Consider the following 17,545-nt stretch of genomic DNA (forward strand, 5'->3'; position numbering starts at 1 on the left):
TTGCCAATTAAAAGAAAACGAACTGAGGACTGGATCAGAAAACAAGACCCATCCATCTGTTGCCTTCAGGAGACCCACCTCTCAGCCAAACATACAAACAAACTCAGAGTGAAGGGGTGGAAAAGGATCTACCAATCAAATTCCCCCAATAAGAAAGCAGGTGTAGCTATCCTGATATCTGACAAAATAAACTTTTCATTAAAATCAGTACAGAAAGACAAGGACGGACACTACATATTAATAAAGGGAACAATCCAAGAGGAGGATATAACCATCATCAACTTATATGCCCCAAATATCGGTGCACCCAGATATGTTAAACAAATGCTCTCAAACTTACAGAATAAAATAGATCCCAATATGATAATACTAGGAGACTTTAACACGCCACTCTCACCAAAGGACAGGTCTACCAACCAGAGAATTGGCAAAGAAGCTACCGAATTAAGTGAGGCCATACTTCAAGCGGAATTAACTGACATCTACCGAGTATTTCACCCTAAAACAACACAGTACACATTCTTCTCAGCAGCTCATGGAACTTTCTCCAAAATAGACCATATCATAGTTCATGCAAGGAACTTAAGCAAATACAAAGGGATCGACATAATCCCCTGTATCCTATCTGACCACAGTGGAATCAAGCTAGCTCTCAATAACAAAGCATACCGCAGAAATTTCTCTAATACATGGAAATTGAACAGCACACTCCTTAACAAGGCCTGGGTAACAGAAGAGATCAGAGAAGAAATAAAGCATTTCCTACAACTCAATGAAAATGAAAACACCTCACAAAGAAACTTGTGGGACACAGCAAAAGCAGTCCTGAGGGGCAAATTTATTGCCCTCAGTGCCCACATCAAGAGAATGGAGACAGACCAAGTAAATAATCTCATGTTGCAACTAAAAACAAGAAAAAATGGGACCTAAAGCTACTAGACGAAGCCAGATAACCAAATTGAGAGCAGAGATTAACCAATTAGAAAATCAGAAAACCATAACCAAAATAAACCAAACAAAAAGCTGGTTCTTTGAAAAAAATAAACAAAATTGATGGCCCGTTGCCAAGATTAATTAAAAAAAGAAGAGAGGAAATCCATATTAATAGGATTAGGGATGCCACGGGAAACATCACAACACGTACCCAAGATATCCAAACAATTCTAACAGACTACTTTCAAAAGCTATACTCTCTAAAGGAAGAAAATCTGGCGGAAATGGATGCATTTTTAGAGAAATACAAGTTACCCACACTGAGCAAAGAAGAAGTTAACCAATTAAATAAGCCAATATCCTATAATGAGATACAGGAAGCTATCAAAAGTCTTCCAACAAAAAAAAGCCCAGGACCAGATGGATTCACAGCAGAATTCTATAAGACCTTTAAAGAAGAACTAATACCCATACTCCTCAAGCTCTTCAGAGAAACAGAGAAGGAGGGAGCTATCCCAAACTCATTCTACGAAGCCAATATCACACTCATCCCCAAACCAGGCAAAGACCCAACCAAAAAGGAGAATTACAGGCCAATCTCCTTGATGAACACAGATGCAAAGATCCTTAACAAGATTCTAGCTAACAGAATCCAGAAACACATTAAAAAAATAATACACTATGATCAGGTAGGCTTCATCCCAGAGACGCAGGGATGGTTTAACATACGTAAGTCAATAAATGTAATCCAGCATATCAACAGAGCCAAGGTCAAGAATCACATGATTATCGCCACAGATGCAGAAAAGGCCTTTGATAAAATTCAACATTCATTCATGCTAAAAGCTCTGGAGAAAATAGGAATAGAAAGAACATTTCTAAAAACAATAAAAGCCATTTATGACAGACCAATAGCCAATATTATACTTAATGGGGAAAAGCTACAACCAATCCTCCTAAAAACAGGAACAAGGCAAGGATGTCCACTGTCTCCACTCCTCTTCAACATAGTCCTAGAACCCTTAGCCAGGGCAATAAGGCAAGAAAAAGACATTAAAGGGATCCGCACAGGGAAAGAAGAAGTTAAACTATCCCTTTTTGCAGACGACATGATACTATACCTCCACGATCCCAAAAACTCCATCCCCAAACTTTTAGAAATCATAAGTCACTTCGGCAAAATAGCAGGATACAAAATAAACCCACAAAAATCAGTTGCCTTCCTATACACTGATAACGCACAGGAAGAGAGGGAAATAAAGGGAGCAACCCCATTCACAATAACCTCCCAAAAAATAAAATATTTAGGAATTAACCTAACCAAAGATGTAAAAGAACTATTTAATGAGAACTATAAAAAGTTAAAGAAAGAAATTGCAGAAGACACTAGGAAATGGAAAGACCTCCCATGCTCCTGGATAGGCCGACTTAATATAGTAAAGATGGTGATACTTCCAAAACTAATATACAAATTCAATGCAATTCCTATTAAAATCCCAATGACATACATCACTGAAATACAGAAAACAGTCCAAAAATTTATATGGAACAACAAAAGACCTAGAATAGCCAAAACAATTCTAGGGGATAAAGACAATATGGGAGGGCTATCCATGCCGAACTTCAAACTCTACTACAGAGCTATAATCACAAAGACAGCATGGTACTGGCACAAAAACAGACCCGAAGACGAATGGAACAGAATAGAAGATCCAGATATAAATCCACAGGCCTACAGCCAGCTGATATTCGACAAAGGAGCCAAAGACATACAATGGAAGAAACACAGCCTCTTCAACCGCTGGTGCTGGGAAAACTGGGCAGCCACATGCAGAAAACTAAAAGTGGACCCCAGCCTATCACCATGCACCAACATCAACTCAAAATGGATTAAAGACCTTAACATTAAACCTGAATCTCTGAAACTACTACAGGACAGAGTAGGAGAGACACTTGAACTAATAGGCACAGGAAGGAACTTCCTGAACAGAGTCCCAGGGTCACAACAAGTTGGAGAGAGACTCGACAAATGGGACTACCTTAAAATAAAAAGCTTCTGCACAGCTAAATCTATCGCAACTAAGCTAGAAAGACAACCAACTAATTGGGAAAAAATATTTACCAGCAATATACCAGACAAGGGGTTAACATCCTGTATATACAGGGAACTCAAGAAACTAATCCCTCCCAAACCTAACAAACCAATTACTAAATGGGCAAGGGAACTAAAGAGGGACTTCTCAAATGAAGAAATAAAAATGGCAAAGAAACACATGAGGAAATGTTCATCATCCCTGGTGGTGAAGGAAATGCAAATAAAGACAACCCTGAGATACCACCTTACCCCAGTCAGAATGTCCCACATCCACAAATCAGCCAACGACAAATGCTGGAGGGGATGTGGAGAAAGAGGAACCCTATTACACTGCTGGTGGGAATGTACACTTATACAACCACTTTGGAAAGCAGTCTGGAGGGTCCTTAGAAAGCTAAAGATTGACCTCCCTTATGACCCAGTCATACCACTTCTAGGCATCTACCCTGAACAACAGGAACCAATATACAAGGACACGTGCACCTCCATGTTTATTGCAGCACTGTTCGCAATAGCTAGGATATGGAAACAACCTAGGTGCCCCACCACAGATGAATGGATCCAAAAATTGTGGTATCTATACACAATGGAATATTATGCAGCCATTAGAAATGACAAAATAATGGCATTTGCAGGGAAATGGATGGAGCTAGAAGGAATCATGTTGAGCGAGGTAAGCCAAGAACGAAGAGACAAACGGTACATGGTCTCCCTGATAAGTGGATGCTAAATCCAAAAGGTTAGGTGATACGACAAAACTAACAGGACTTAAGAAACAAAGAACTCCCGCTCATCTGGTTGAACCACTACTAAATATCCCCATGCTGCTGATCACAAATATGGTATATAAAATGTGAACACTGTTATATATTACAGACTGTGGTAGACAATTTGCTCCAGGGAAGTTAGAATGAACTTGTGACTTTGAAATTATGTAATCATTTAATCACAATCAAAAAAAAAAAAAAAAAGAACCTCGGGGAAGGGAGGGAGGGAGGGGATGGTAGGGGGAAAACAATGGAGGGGGTAACAATGTTCAAGAGGAAGTGTACTCATAACCTCATTCATGTAACTGTAACCCTCTGTATAGTAGCTTTACAATAAAAAAAAAAAAAAAAAAGAATGGCCATTGACACATGAAGAAATGCTCATCTCTAGCCATAAAAGAAATGAAAATCATGACAACATTGAGATTCCACCTCACTCCAGTTAGAATGGCTATAATCAAGAACTCTAAGATGCTGGAGGGGATGTAGCCAAAAGGGAACCCTACTGCATTGTTGGTGGGAATGTAAACTTATTATGACTTTTCAGGTTGTTTTTGATGGGGGTTGGGAGAGCCAGTGTCTCCCTAAGTACTTAAGACTGGCTGGTACTAACTCAGGAAAAAAAATGTTTCCAAGGCCCATACCAAAAGAATGGGGTGCACTCATCACCATAACTATAGAGGAAAGAAAGCATAAATAGGGGAATCACAGTCCTTGCTGGCCCAACCAAAAAGAGAACTGCCTAGCAAGCACAAAACCCCGTGTTGAAGCCCCAGTACCAGAAGAGAGAAATAAGAAGGAAGAAGAGACTATAGTCATAATATTTAATGTATATCCTATGAAATTGAGGGGAAGAGTTGGATTGTAAGAAATGAGGGAGAATAATGAAAGTGGGACAAGACCAAGATGCATTGTACTTCTAACCCGATTAGTTGAATGGAAATCCCCTTGTACAACTACTTAAAGATAATAAAAAATATAATTAAAAAATAAGCCACCTATCACCTAAAGAGAAGAAAAAGAAAAAGAAAAAAAGTTCATAAACATAAAATATATAAGAGAATGAGAGAAAGAGAAATAGTTCAAGGGCCCAGAACTTCAAGTTTTCCCAGGTTATTTAAAGATCGTGAAAAAAATGACCACGAGATAGTTAGTAACATTCTTGCCTCAAATTGCTTTCGGAGACATTACTGACATGGTTTGGCATGCAAGCTATTCATTTAATTGGATCCTGACTACACCTATAATTCTTTAAAGGTGTCTCATTTTAAAGTCTGAACATTGAATGATTCAATCTTACTTTTATCTGTACAATTTTAACTTCATCAAATCTTGTATCAGCAAGGGATTTCCTCGTCTGGCCTCTTCGGTGTCCAAATTTGTACTTATTTCTCATTACTTGTTCATCATCTTCTATAGGCCTTCGAACATATTTAAAACGATCTTTGAGGGCTCGTTTCCATAAAAACTGTGTAAAATTAAACAGGTTAGTTATATTTTTTTTACAGGAGATTAGAAAAAACACTATATAAGTGTTAAATGCTTTATTTGTTTATCATCTTTGGGCTTGAAATCATAATAGAAGTAATGTATCTATCCTTTGATTTATCCTTAAATAACTTTGGAACATTATTATACAAATTATAATCTTAAATTACAGCTGAGGAAATTGAATCAGAAAAACACAATAGGAATGCTACTAAAATAATGTTAGGCAAGGTTTTGGCATGAAGGAAGTAACTATTTTTTTGTTTTACATCAAAAGTCTCCATAAGATTATTTCTTGCCCTTCAGGAAGTATCACAATCTCAGTAGGGAAGTCCCACATCTAGACCAGCTCTAGTACATATTACCGAAGGAACTATTAGCAGGTGATCTGATCATCAATGGAAAAATAGACTCAGTCTTGTCAGCTGCAATGGTTTTTGAGGAAAGTCAAATGAGCTATTATTTCAAGGTGGACTGAGCAAAACAGGATGACTGGACCACAGGTCACTTACAAAGCCACAGCCGTCCTCATCCAGGAACGGATGGGCCTGCAGTAAGGCATTGACCACATCATTGTATTGCTGGGTGGTGGGATACCTGTTAACCACAAGAAAGAGTCATTTCACTTCAAAGAGCCTACATTCAAGAGGAGTCTATGTTATAGTCACTTTTGAGACATTTTCCCATAAAACAAAATAGACATTGGAATATTGTGCATGTGGGACTTTTATCCTGTGTCATCCAAGAGCTGAAGATTTGATTCTAAATGAACTTCTACTCTGCTCAGAAAGCAGATCCTCTCCCCAAACTGAAAGTCTGCCCTGTTGCTACTTACAGCGAGCCATCCAGGTATTTAGTCATGTCGGCCTGGAGAAACTCAATGATGCGTATCCTCATGCTGTGATCTGGACACTGCTGCTCCGCTAACATGCACTTGACATCATAGGGAAACTCAGGTAAAATGTAGGACTTGGTCCATTGCAATGCTTTGTTCCTTGCTAGAATATGTTTCACATTTCTTCTGTGAAATAAAAACACAGGAACAGTGAAGTCCTATTTCAAATCTTGGGACAACTTATTTACTTCTCTACCCTTGGAGAACATGTGACACAAACCACTTTCCTGCGACCTAAATGTATAAAATCATGGATCCATTTCCCATTCATTCGTGTGCTCATACACATTTGAAGGTTTATCTGATGTCTCTGGGTATTTTTTCCCCTTTGCACATGCACCAATACTTACAATTCTTTTTTAAAAGGGCCATTCTAATATAGATTTTTAGAATAAGGCCTGCAGTTGAAAAGAATACTAACTCATGTGTCTTGAAGAGGTGACTTGTAATACACAGCTCAAAACTGCAAGAGTTATCGAATAGATGGAAAATTGCAATTATGTAAAAGCAAATGAGGCCTGCAATAAATTAGTCTTAGTTACTGATTAAGAATTTTTTTCTACTCTATTCTGCTTCTGAAATATAGAGTACACCTGATTTAGTTGTTTGTTATTTCAATAAGAAACGTTGAGTTAATAAAAGAAACATTGAGTTAATAAATTAAAAACAAATATCTGATATTCTGCTTTCATTCACTGGAAGTTTCTTCAACAGATGATAGAAAATCATAACTTCTAAAAACTAATTCATGGTTGCCTAAAGTCTGAAAGTAGCCAAAAATGCATAGTTAGGGTGGTTGCACAAAAATTACTAAACATAAACTTACTATAATTAACTGACTTTTCACTTCCAAAGGTGAATTTTATGTCATCAATAAGTAAAATTAAGTCTCAGGAACACTTTAAAACCTTCACATTAGTGGCTGACTCTTGGGTGTATAAAAAGAAGACTCTAATAGTAAAGTTTACAAGCATCAGTTAACTAAAGGCACCAGGTAACTCAATCTATTTCACCAATGGGATTAACTGAGATGCAAGTGAAGGAATAGTAGACAACCAAGAAATTTCTAGTTTCTTTTTTCTTATTTTTTATTTTTGTACGTTTTTTATTGTGAAAATACTGTACAGAGGAGTTACAGTTACATGAGCAAGGTAATGAGTACGTTTCCTATTGAGCACTGTTGCCTCCTCCTTTGTAAACCAAGAATTTTCGAAACTAACCAAGCTAGGTAAATTTTCTGAAGACAATGGATTTCTTGGTAATTCAAATAAAATTCTGATGAGTTTTCAAGGGCCAAACTTCTTTCAGTATCATAGGTCATCTTTTAAAAGAAAAGAGTAGTTCTATCAAAAGATAGAATCAGAAAGCTGGAGAAAGTACTCTCATCTCTTTCTCTGATAAGCTCTCGCAACGTCTTCAATGGTGGTAAAAATCTGCTGGCTATAATACACACACCTACAGTTTAATACTACAACACAGCAACTGGCAATTCTCAGAAATTTTACTGTATTTGATATTGGTATAATTTGTTGAGGGGAAGGGAAAAAATAAATTGCTTAAATAGGGATACAGGTGGACCCATTGCAACAACGAGATGTATAAGATGTTATGTCAAAAATGAACTTTACAACTTTGGCATGGGGGGAATCGGGGGATGGGAAGGGATGGGAAGAGGAAACAAAGGAGGAGGCAACAATGCTTGATAAGAAATGCATTCATTATCTTGCCCATGTAATTGTAACCCCTCTCTATAGTATTTTCACTATTAAAAAAGAAAAAGAAATTTCTGCACCAGCCCAAAATATTTTTCAATACATTTCTCTCTCATATTGCTAATTCATTCAAATAATATGCATTGGGAATCTAATATATACCAGGTATTCTTGTACATTTCCCATTTCCTTCTACAATTCATTGTCTGGCCTTTGCCTCCTATAGCCAAATTATCTCTCCCTTATCTACAGAGACCAGGGGTTAGTTTGGTTGACTGTGTTTTGTGGCTCTCCAGGGTTTTAAGAAGGCGAAGTGACTAACCTGGTATCAGTACATTCTAGCATATCTTTCCTTTTTTATTTTTGCCATTTTGTTGTATATATATTTGTGTATGTTTGCATATATGTGTTGTGTATGCTTTCAGTCTTCTACATAAAGACAGGGACAATAATGCATAGGCTTATTTCTATTAAACACAGAATATAAACAGACACATACAGGATCTATTAAAGATCTAGTAAAGAGTTATCAGGCAAAATCAGAGGCATCAAATTTTCTTTTTATTTATATTGAAACTAAAATACATGTACTTGGAAGTGATCCAAACTATCTTAGCTAATACAAATCAAAATGAGTATTATATAAGGCAGTCCCATCAGAAAGTAGTTCAATCTAATTTAGAAACAAGTAACTGCTAGAATAACCATTTCCTACTGGTAAAATTACTTTTGCATTAAACTAAATATTTATCATTATGTTAAAATTATTCATAATAATTTGCTGAGCTAGAATTGGGCAGAGCACCAAAAAAAGCCACTGTAAAATAAGTGCCGGGCACAAAGAACTCTCCATTGCAAAGGATGCTACTAATTCTGTTCATACTTCACAGTTATTTATTTATTTATTTATAAAATCACCACCACAAAATAACAGCTCTCAAAAAAATTTAAAAATAGTTGCTCTCTAATTTAGTGGATCTCAAACCTAGATCCATAGAAAATTAACCAGAAGGCTTTAAAATCATATAAATGCTAACCCTGATCTCTGTTTAAGTGAACCAAAATCTACTCTTTACTAAGCACTCAGCTCATATAAGCATTAAAATACAACTTACAATAAAGTTAAGCCAAAAGTTTGACAATTGGTAGTATTATTATTACACTTAAAATTTTTTGTTGAATAGAGACATGCTAATTTTATGTATTCATGGGACACAAGGTCCTATTACTTATGATACAATGGTATATAGTGAAGGTGGAATTACTGAATCAAGCTAACTAACATTATTGTTTTTTCCTTCCTTTTAACTGAAATAGTATATTCTTTGATTATGCAGTTTTTATGATCAGAAGCATCATAAAAATCTCATTAGCTCTCCAACTTTGTGTAACTGTAGTGAGAGTAGAAAATCATTCATTTTTTTCTGCCCTCAAAAAGCAGACAGCATATTTCTATGGGATTTACATACGATAAGGAAGAACATCCTGTTAAGACAGGTTCAATTGAGTACCCTAAGGAAAACATCTGAACACACAGAAGAGAAGCTGAACGTTGGAAGGGATCAGAGGAGAGACAAAAACTATACATGGCAGGAACTATTTCTTACTATAGTATATATAGCATTGCTTAGTGTAACTGCAGCCCAGTACTTGAAGAAAGGAGCTATGGCAGTTTGAAACAATTCTGTGGCTCCCTACTTCCTACTTAAACTCCAAACATGACCTCTGCTTTTTCTTGACCTCCTTTATCATATATAATCTCTTGCTCATTGCTTCATTGTGATTACTTTCTCAAAGGTCTATGGTATCCTACTTATAAACCAAAGGGCTTAAGGGGAGGTTAGGGGGATCAAGGAATGTAGGAAGGAATGGTAGGCAAATGCAGTCATAATTCTCAATGTACATATGTGAAAATGAAACTAGGAAACTTGAGGAGCTCAGTAGGGATGGAGATGGTAGTGGGAGAGAATGATGGACGAAATGACTGGTCAAAATGCCCTGGGTCTGAGTACAAACAACAAGTTGTAGAGCTAAAACTTTAATAGAAAATCTGGAGTGTTTGTAGCCTACAGAACTAGTGGAAAGAATTTGGGGTAGCTATATCTGTGGACAAGGAGAGGAACATCCCAGAAAAGAATGTGCACATGAAGAGCAGCACCAAATTCCATACACAAACTGTTCCAATCTTTGGGATATTCATAGTCCAATTAAAAGAAAAATAACCAAATAAATTTAAGCTAATGTCTAAAAGACAAATTTTTCTCATTTATGTTTAAGGCCAAACAATTTTCTTGCTCGCTAAAACAATAGTCTTCACATAGAAACATTTACAATCTAAAGCTATATAAAATATCAAAAGAAAAAAGAAAGAAGGAAGGAAGGAAAGAACAAAAGAATATTGGATGTGTCATTATTTATCTTGTCCATAATAATATTGCAATTGTTATAGACATGATAATCTCCCTGATTTCTGGCAATGTCACCCATATATTAAATGACATTGAGTAAGGATTCTTCTATCACTAGCAGTGATACATGGTTCAGTGGACATGGTAGGCAGGGATCCAGGTTACTATGTAAATAACTAGTAGCACCTTCAGAATCCCATTTCTATCCAGTTTCCCTGAAAGTGTCTGTTTCCTGGTCAGGAGGGCAACTCTGAGCCAGGTCCCTGTTGTACTGATCATTCTTTTAAGTTCCTGATGATTCTTCAGAAGAGAGTAACTATGATTTAGAAACGCATTTGGATATAAAATTTCACATTTGGAAAGAAAACCCTGGATTTGTTCTTTGCAGTTAAACTCCATTTGCAGTTATTGCGTGTTTGCAATCATTTTTTTTTTTCCCTTGTGAAAGTGGATGATATTACTTTGAGGACAAAGTAAATTCTTAAACCTCTTCACTAGAAAGCTAAAATATTTAGAGAATTTTACTTCCCTGCTTCTTTAAAAATAGTGTGTTAAACTGAAAGTGTCACTGTGGCTCACGGTGGCACAGAGCTAGCCTTGAGCTGAAGAGCTGAGGGACAGCGCCTAGGCCCAGAGTTCAAGCCCCAGGACTGATAAAAAAAAAATAATGTGTTAGTTGAACTATAGTTTTCTGGCTGGTTGAAACTGTGGCTTTCAATTTAGTGGATTCTCACATTCAAGGAACTTTGTTATTTTTAAAAACTCAGCTCTACAAATAAAGCAACGATGGGATTTTTTTTCAGGTATGTTCTCAGAAAAAAAGAAAATTCCGTAGTATATCTCAGAATTTAATTTTACATGCCTAATGATTAGAATAACTCATAATATGGTCCAATAATAAGAACATTATACTATGTAATTATGAACCACTACACAATGTAAAATTTCAGATCTGACAAGAAGCACACTTCACTAAATCTCTAAAAATTACTCCCCAGCAGCCAGCAATTATCCCACAAGCGCTGTCTCGGGCTTATCTTATGCTGTCACCTTGGGTGGATCCTGCACCCTGCTCTCTTGGTCCTAAGGTGTTTTTCCCTGTCTGAATACTCCACATGGCTATGTTGGATATTTGTCTATTCTCAACTGCCTGCCTTGATTTTCCTGTTATATTGGAGCTGTCTCATAACTAGGATTTAAAAATATACAAATTGTCTTTTCAGTTCCAATTTCACAGGGAATATGCTGAAGGGAGGAGAGACAATCCCCACAAAATCCCTAGTCCCTGGGATACAACAAGAACTCCAAAAGCCAGAGCTTCAACTGTTATCATATATCTCCCAGTTTAACTCCCTGGGACTACATCTAAATCTACATAGGTACTTACACATATTTTTGTTAAATTGTTTCTATAGGTTGTGATATTGCTATGGGAGGGTGAAGAAAGCCACTGCTCCTCCCTTACCCTAGTTTCGGCCAAAACTGTAAATCCATTCATTTTTGCCTTTATTTCATGTTATTTTTCTCTATAACTTGGCTGGTTGTTGGACTCAGAACCAGGTCCTCACAGTCAGGGTAACAGGTAACAGAATTTGACAGCCATGAAGGGATTTTTATCTCTGACAATGTCTTCTGGGCACATGTTCCCAGACTTTTGAGTTATGGCTGCAAAGGGAGAATGGAGATAGTTCCTATAGCTGTGAAACCTCATTTTGTTTCAGGACTCTTTGAACAAGATCAATGGCCCTTTGCCACTTGAGATAAAATGGAAAAATGAATGTCTTGGAAACTATGGGCCCAATGTTTGTTCCCCTGGTGACTTTGTAATGTTGTGTCCAGCTTCTTCCTGTTTTTCTTGTCATATGTGGCTTTCTCATGAGCAAATTTGGGCTTAACTTTTCTTAAACTGTCTGTCTGACTTGGGTTTTCTGTGCTGTGGATTATATTTTTAGAGGAAATTTGCCGAGATGTTAAGAGACATAGGGAACTATGTATATTTGGAGATGTTAGTTGCATAGAATGGAAAGTGCTAACTAGTTTGGAGTCCTCTAGAGAAGGTTTGATTGTGATTTATGATTTTATTATGATGTATATTTATGTCATGTGTACAGAATGAGTACTTTGAGATGAAGGACTCAAACTAACTGACTGGAGTATCTCTGGCCACCTTTTCCATTTTTGAGCTCATGAGTATTTTCATTTGTTTTGTTTTTGCTTTTCTGATAAATTCACATATTAGTTCTGTGTACTGAAATTAGTATGTCTTTGTTTTGTTTTGCTTAGTTTTGTTTGATAAGAGGTTTTGGTTCTCTCTGATTATTCTTTTATACTAAAACAACATTATTCCTCGAAATTCCTTAGAGGATTGTTATTCAGTAGAAATGTATACATCAAAAATAAGTTTCAGATTGTTTGAGAGAACAGAAAAAGAAGTCTGAAGGCTTTTTAGAAAACCTACTGTTACACAACGTTTGCTTAAGAGCAGATAAGGCTTGAAAATCTTATTCAGTCACATAACAAGATGGCCTCTACCTGCTTCAGTTTGTCATTAATGTAATTGGAATTTAGCTCTCAATTCATAACCAGAGAAAATTAATATTACTATGCTGCTTTGTCTTATGACAAAAATTTTAGCATACCTAGCTCCCTGACAAATGAGTTAATTTAAATGTATTGACAATATAAAAGAATGGTGTCCTAAGAACTGCTAATTTATATACTAGCCAATAAGGATATTTTAACTTTCTATGTCTGTTTATGAAGGGTTTTCTTTGGTAAAGAAAAGTTTTTGTCTGGCATCCTAAATTTCATAGAAAATCTAAAAATACCTATTAAAAACCGAATTGAGGAAAAACAAACTTCATGATAGAGCTAAGACATATGAGTTATATATAAATAAATTAAAATGATGCTAAATATAGTCCTTCTTAACAACCTACAAAAAGATAATATATTTGGATCTATTAAATTTATATAAGTTATCAATATTAAAAACACAAAACTAAGCAAGGAAAACAACAATAAAATCTTGTGTCATCAGATACTGGAGGCTTATGCTAGTAATCCTACCTATTAAGGAGTCTGAAATTCGAGGATCACAGTTCATGGGCAAGAAAGTCTGTGAGACTCTTATCTCTGAGTAATCACTTAAAGATTGAAAGTGGAGCTGTGGCTCAAAGTGATAGAGCACTAGCCATAATCAGAAGAGCTCAGGGATGGTGCTTAGGCCCTGAGTTCAAGCCCCACAACTGACAAAAACAAAAAACATAAAACAAAAAACCTTGTATCATATGAGGCAATGCTGTCATTTCAAATCTGATTTATGTTTGTTTTAATTAAATAACCGTCATTGTATTTATGGGATGCATTTGTACATAAGCAATGATATTTTGTCATTAGCATTATTTCCTAAGCCTATGAAAAGCCTAAACCTTAGAACACTTTACCAAGTTGATGTCCTCCAAACTAAAATTGTTAGCATGATAGGCTTTTTCAGGCTTATGTGTGTGTTGCTCATTGTTTTATAACTATCATTATTGAAGATAATTGGATGTGCCTAAATGCCGTGGAAGTCCAAGCGTGGCCACTTCTGATAATTGAAAGGATTGGATACTAGTCACCTAGGGAATATATCTGTAAACCAGCATCAATTTAACTGGGGACTTATGTCATTTAACATTTTGTAATTGGATAAAGGTAACCTATTGCCAATATTTCACAGGATTCAAGTTTGGATGCATTTTTTTTGGGGGGGGGTCTGGTCGTGGGGCCTGGACTCTGGGCCTGGGCACTGTCCCTCAGCTCTTCAGCTCAAGGCTAGCGCTCTACCACTTGAGCCACAGTGCCACTTTCGGCTTTTTTCTTTTTGCTTATGTGGTGCTGAGGAATCGAACCCAGGGCCTCATGCACGCAAGGCAAGCGCTCTACCACTGAGCCACCATCCCAGCCCTGGATACATTTTTAAAGGATAAGAAAACCCTGGTCAAATAAAGAGTGGGAAAATAAAAATATGACAAGTTTTTTAGGGCATGAAAAAAGAAGAATTACAATAGGACTCCCTCAAAATTAGTACTTCAAAAACTATCTTGTTCAGCTCTAGTCCCACAGGAAATAAAATAGAGACAGCTCTCCAGAATCCCCACTCCCCTGCTTCTAGTACCAAGAAGGTACAATAAGAACTACAAAAAATGGTATTACACTTTTGTAACTTATCTCCCAGTTCAACTCACTAGGACCCACAGCTTTTGTTCATTTTCTATAAATTGTGAAACTGCTATAGGGAAGGCAAAGGAAGACATAGAATGATTCTCATCTGCAGTTTTGGCAGAAACTGTAAATAAAAGGATTTTTCCATTTTGTGTATTTTATGATATTTTCTAATTCGTGCAGGCAAGAGAATAGACCCAGAGCCAGGCTATAATGGCAAAGGGCTCTGTTCACACTGTCTTTTTTAGTAGAATGGTTTATGATAAAAATATCATAGAAAGGTTTTAGGAATTATGAAAGAAATACATGATTAGATTTTATAAAATCTTACAACAGATAAAACTTTTTGGGGGGAGGTCTGTAAACCTTTGACTGATTGTGTATATAACATCTTTCAAAAAAGAAGGTTCTCTTCTAATAAAACAGCTCACGGATAGCAATTAAGTAACAAGGGACCAAGGTGAAAAGATGCATCAAATCATTAGGCCCTAAATTGTTAGGCCTTCACATTTGGCCTATAACCAAAAGCAGGATTTCCAGCACTGGCAGAGAGAGATGGAGGCAGCTAGAAATACCAAAGTTCCAAGGGCTGAATTGAAATCTTCCATTTCATTGTATTCCCCACTGCAAATTGTATTCACTAAGAACAGTATAGATTGATAGGGTATCATCAGCTCTAATACTAAATGGCATGTGATGCTAGAAACACCTAAAAACTTAAATGTTATGGGCACATAAATGAAGAAGTGAAAGCTAGGAGATGCTAGACATCTGTTTAAGGAATCTGCTGTCATCTTATCCTGGGATAAAGAAGGATGTTTTGAAACATATCTTCACAGTAATGAACACATTTTGTCAGACTACAAGTTTAAGCAGAAATGTAGCTTCTGTGTTAATAATGCCAGTAACCTTGCCAAGAGTTTCTTCTCTTATGAAAACAAAGAAAGTAAGAACTTTTACTAGTCTGAGTCTAGGAAGACTATCTTCACATAAGTATCTTCTGGCTTTGTTTTTATTATTTCTTTTTTTTTAAAAAAATTTGTTTCAGTTTTTTTGTATGTTGCCCAGATAGGCTTAGAAGTAACTATGTGTTCTCAAACTGGTTAGCTTCCTGTGTTAGCCTTCCACTCTACTTCTACATTGTGACACTAATATGGACAGGATGGACAAGAATTCTCTCTCTTTCTGACTCTCTTTCTCTGTCTCTCTCTCTCTCTGTGTCTCTCTCTGTCTCTCTGTCTATGTCTATGTCTTCTGTCTGTCTGTCTGTCTCTCTCTCTCTCTCTCTCTCTCAAGTTGTAGCCAAAGCTATAAATAAATTCATTTCCTCACTTCTTTCTGTAGATGTTATTTTCTCTTAATGTGGCTTGCTCAGACCTACAGCCAGGTCTTATGGCAGGGGCAACAGAGACACAATAAAGGGATGTATGCTGAGCTGGAGAAGAAGATGAGCAGCAGAACATTTGTCTAACACAAATGAGGTCCCAAGTCTCTGGGTTTAATTCCCAGCAAAGAATTTTAAAAAAGAGAGATGCAAAGGCACACCCATACAAACTTGTCAGCAAGTAAGGAATAACAATGTGAAACACTGGCACTCTATGGCATGTGGAGACCAAGAAGGAAACTCTATTGTGTTATTGCAACTGATGACATCAATCACTAGTTCAGACATTGTTTGCCTCAATTCTTAGGACACTGATGTTCACTTATTATATATATATATATACATATGTATATGTATATAATTTTATATAATATATAATTTATATACTTATAGGTTATATGTTATATATGTTTATGTTTTAATATATATTGTTATACTGTATGTTATATACTATATATAACATATCAACTATTTAACATATAGAATATATGTATATATACTATATAACTATAAGCTATAAGCTATATAGTATAGTATATAGTATTTATAGTATATTTTATATATAATGTAGTAGATATGTTTTCATAGTCTAGGCATTCACATATGAAAATTAGCTTCTAAAATGCATGTAGAAACACACATAATCCAACACAAAGAAATGAGAGAGCTGAATAAGATCAGAGGTGATATAGACAGATGCCTTGCAATCCTTCTGTTCTTAGCTATCAGAAGTAAGCAAGAAAAGAAACAATACATAAATACTTTATATCCTGTCACTCCCCAATTTCTCCTCATATTTGACAGAAATGCAAATTTCTAGAAATCTGGTCTTTGTCTTCAAAGTTTCCACTGACTACCATGACACTCACCTAAGCAGAGTTCACAGAGGTATCATGTCCAAGTCCTTCTTTTATTTTTCTCCTTTCTCATTCGCATATTAGAAAAGGTAATGAGATATGACCTACTTATTATTGTAAAATGGCTCAGTAGTATTCTTTTTTCTGTTAGGAAGTATAGGAATCTGTTAGTTCACACTTGATTGGATTGATCTAGGGCAACTTTTTATTTACCCACCTTCACATTGCTGGGCTTCTGCGCTAATCTATAGAGAACAGCAAATGTCCTTAGATAATTTTGTTTCTTGGCTTTAGTTTTTGTTTTGGTGGGGGAAAGGATGGTAGGGAGGATAGAAATGAAAATACTACTCTTCAACTCTTGCCCAGACTTCTGGTTTTATATGCCTCATATGGTAACTTCTTCAATGACTTGCTCCTAGCCCTGTGCTGTGTGGACTGGTTTGCCAGAACCTCGGAAGCAAATAGCTTCCCTCAAATCAGAATCTTTCACTTATAAGAATTCAAGTGATCTGATTTGTTTTCAACAGCTACCAAAGGCAGGAGTTCTCAATAAATGCTGAGGAATGTAGAAAGCTGGGTTTTCAAAAAAATGGTGAGTTGTTCTTACCATTATTAAACTGTTGGTCAGGCTTAGTTCCATCGATTGTTTGCCTTTATACAAAACTAATATATAAACTAGGGAGAAGAAGGCCTGGCTTTATCAGAATATTTGTTTTTCTAACTCCACTGAATCTTATTGAATAAGGGATTAAACCTATCTTTCACAATGCTATCCTATTCTTGTTCTCTGTTTATTTGTT

General features: G+C 36.2%; 1 protein-coding gene across 1 annotated transcript in view; it reads right to left on the reverse strand.

Annotated features, from left to right (window-relative positions):
* The window catches only part of Samd3 (sterile alpha motif domain containing 3), a 51,637-nt gene that overhangs the window by 23,760 nt on the left and 10,332 nt on the right, over positions 1–17,545 (reverse strand). Inside the window, exons 4-6 of the mRNA XM_042666835.1 lie at positions 6,119–6,304; positions 5,796–5,880; positions 5,096–5,263 (exon numbers count right to left, since the gene is read on the reverse strand). Of these exons, the coding sequence (XP_042522769.1) occupies positions 5,096–5,263; positions 5,796–5,880; positions 6,119–6,304 (439 nt within the window). The remainder of the gene's footprint in view (positions 1–5,095; positions 5,264–5,795; positions 5,881–6,118; positions 6,305–17,545) is intronic.

This window comes from Dipodomys spectabilis, unplaced genomic scaffold (genome assembly GCF_019054845.1).
Source record: "Dipodomys spectabilis isolate Male_0828 unplaced genomic scaffold, ASM1905484v1 ptg000001l, whole genome shotgun sequence".
Classification (NCBI taxonomy): Eukaryota; Metazoa; Chordata; class Mammalia; order Rodentia; family Heteromyidae; genus Dipodomys; species Dipodomys spectabilis.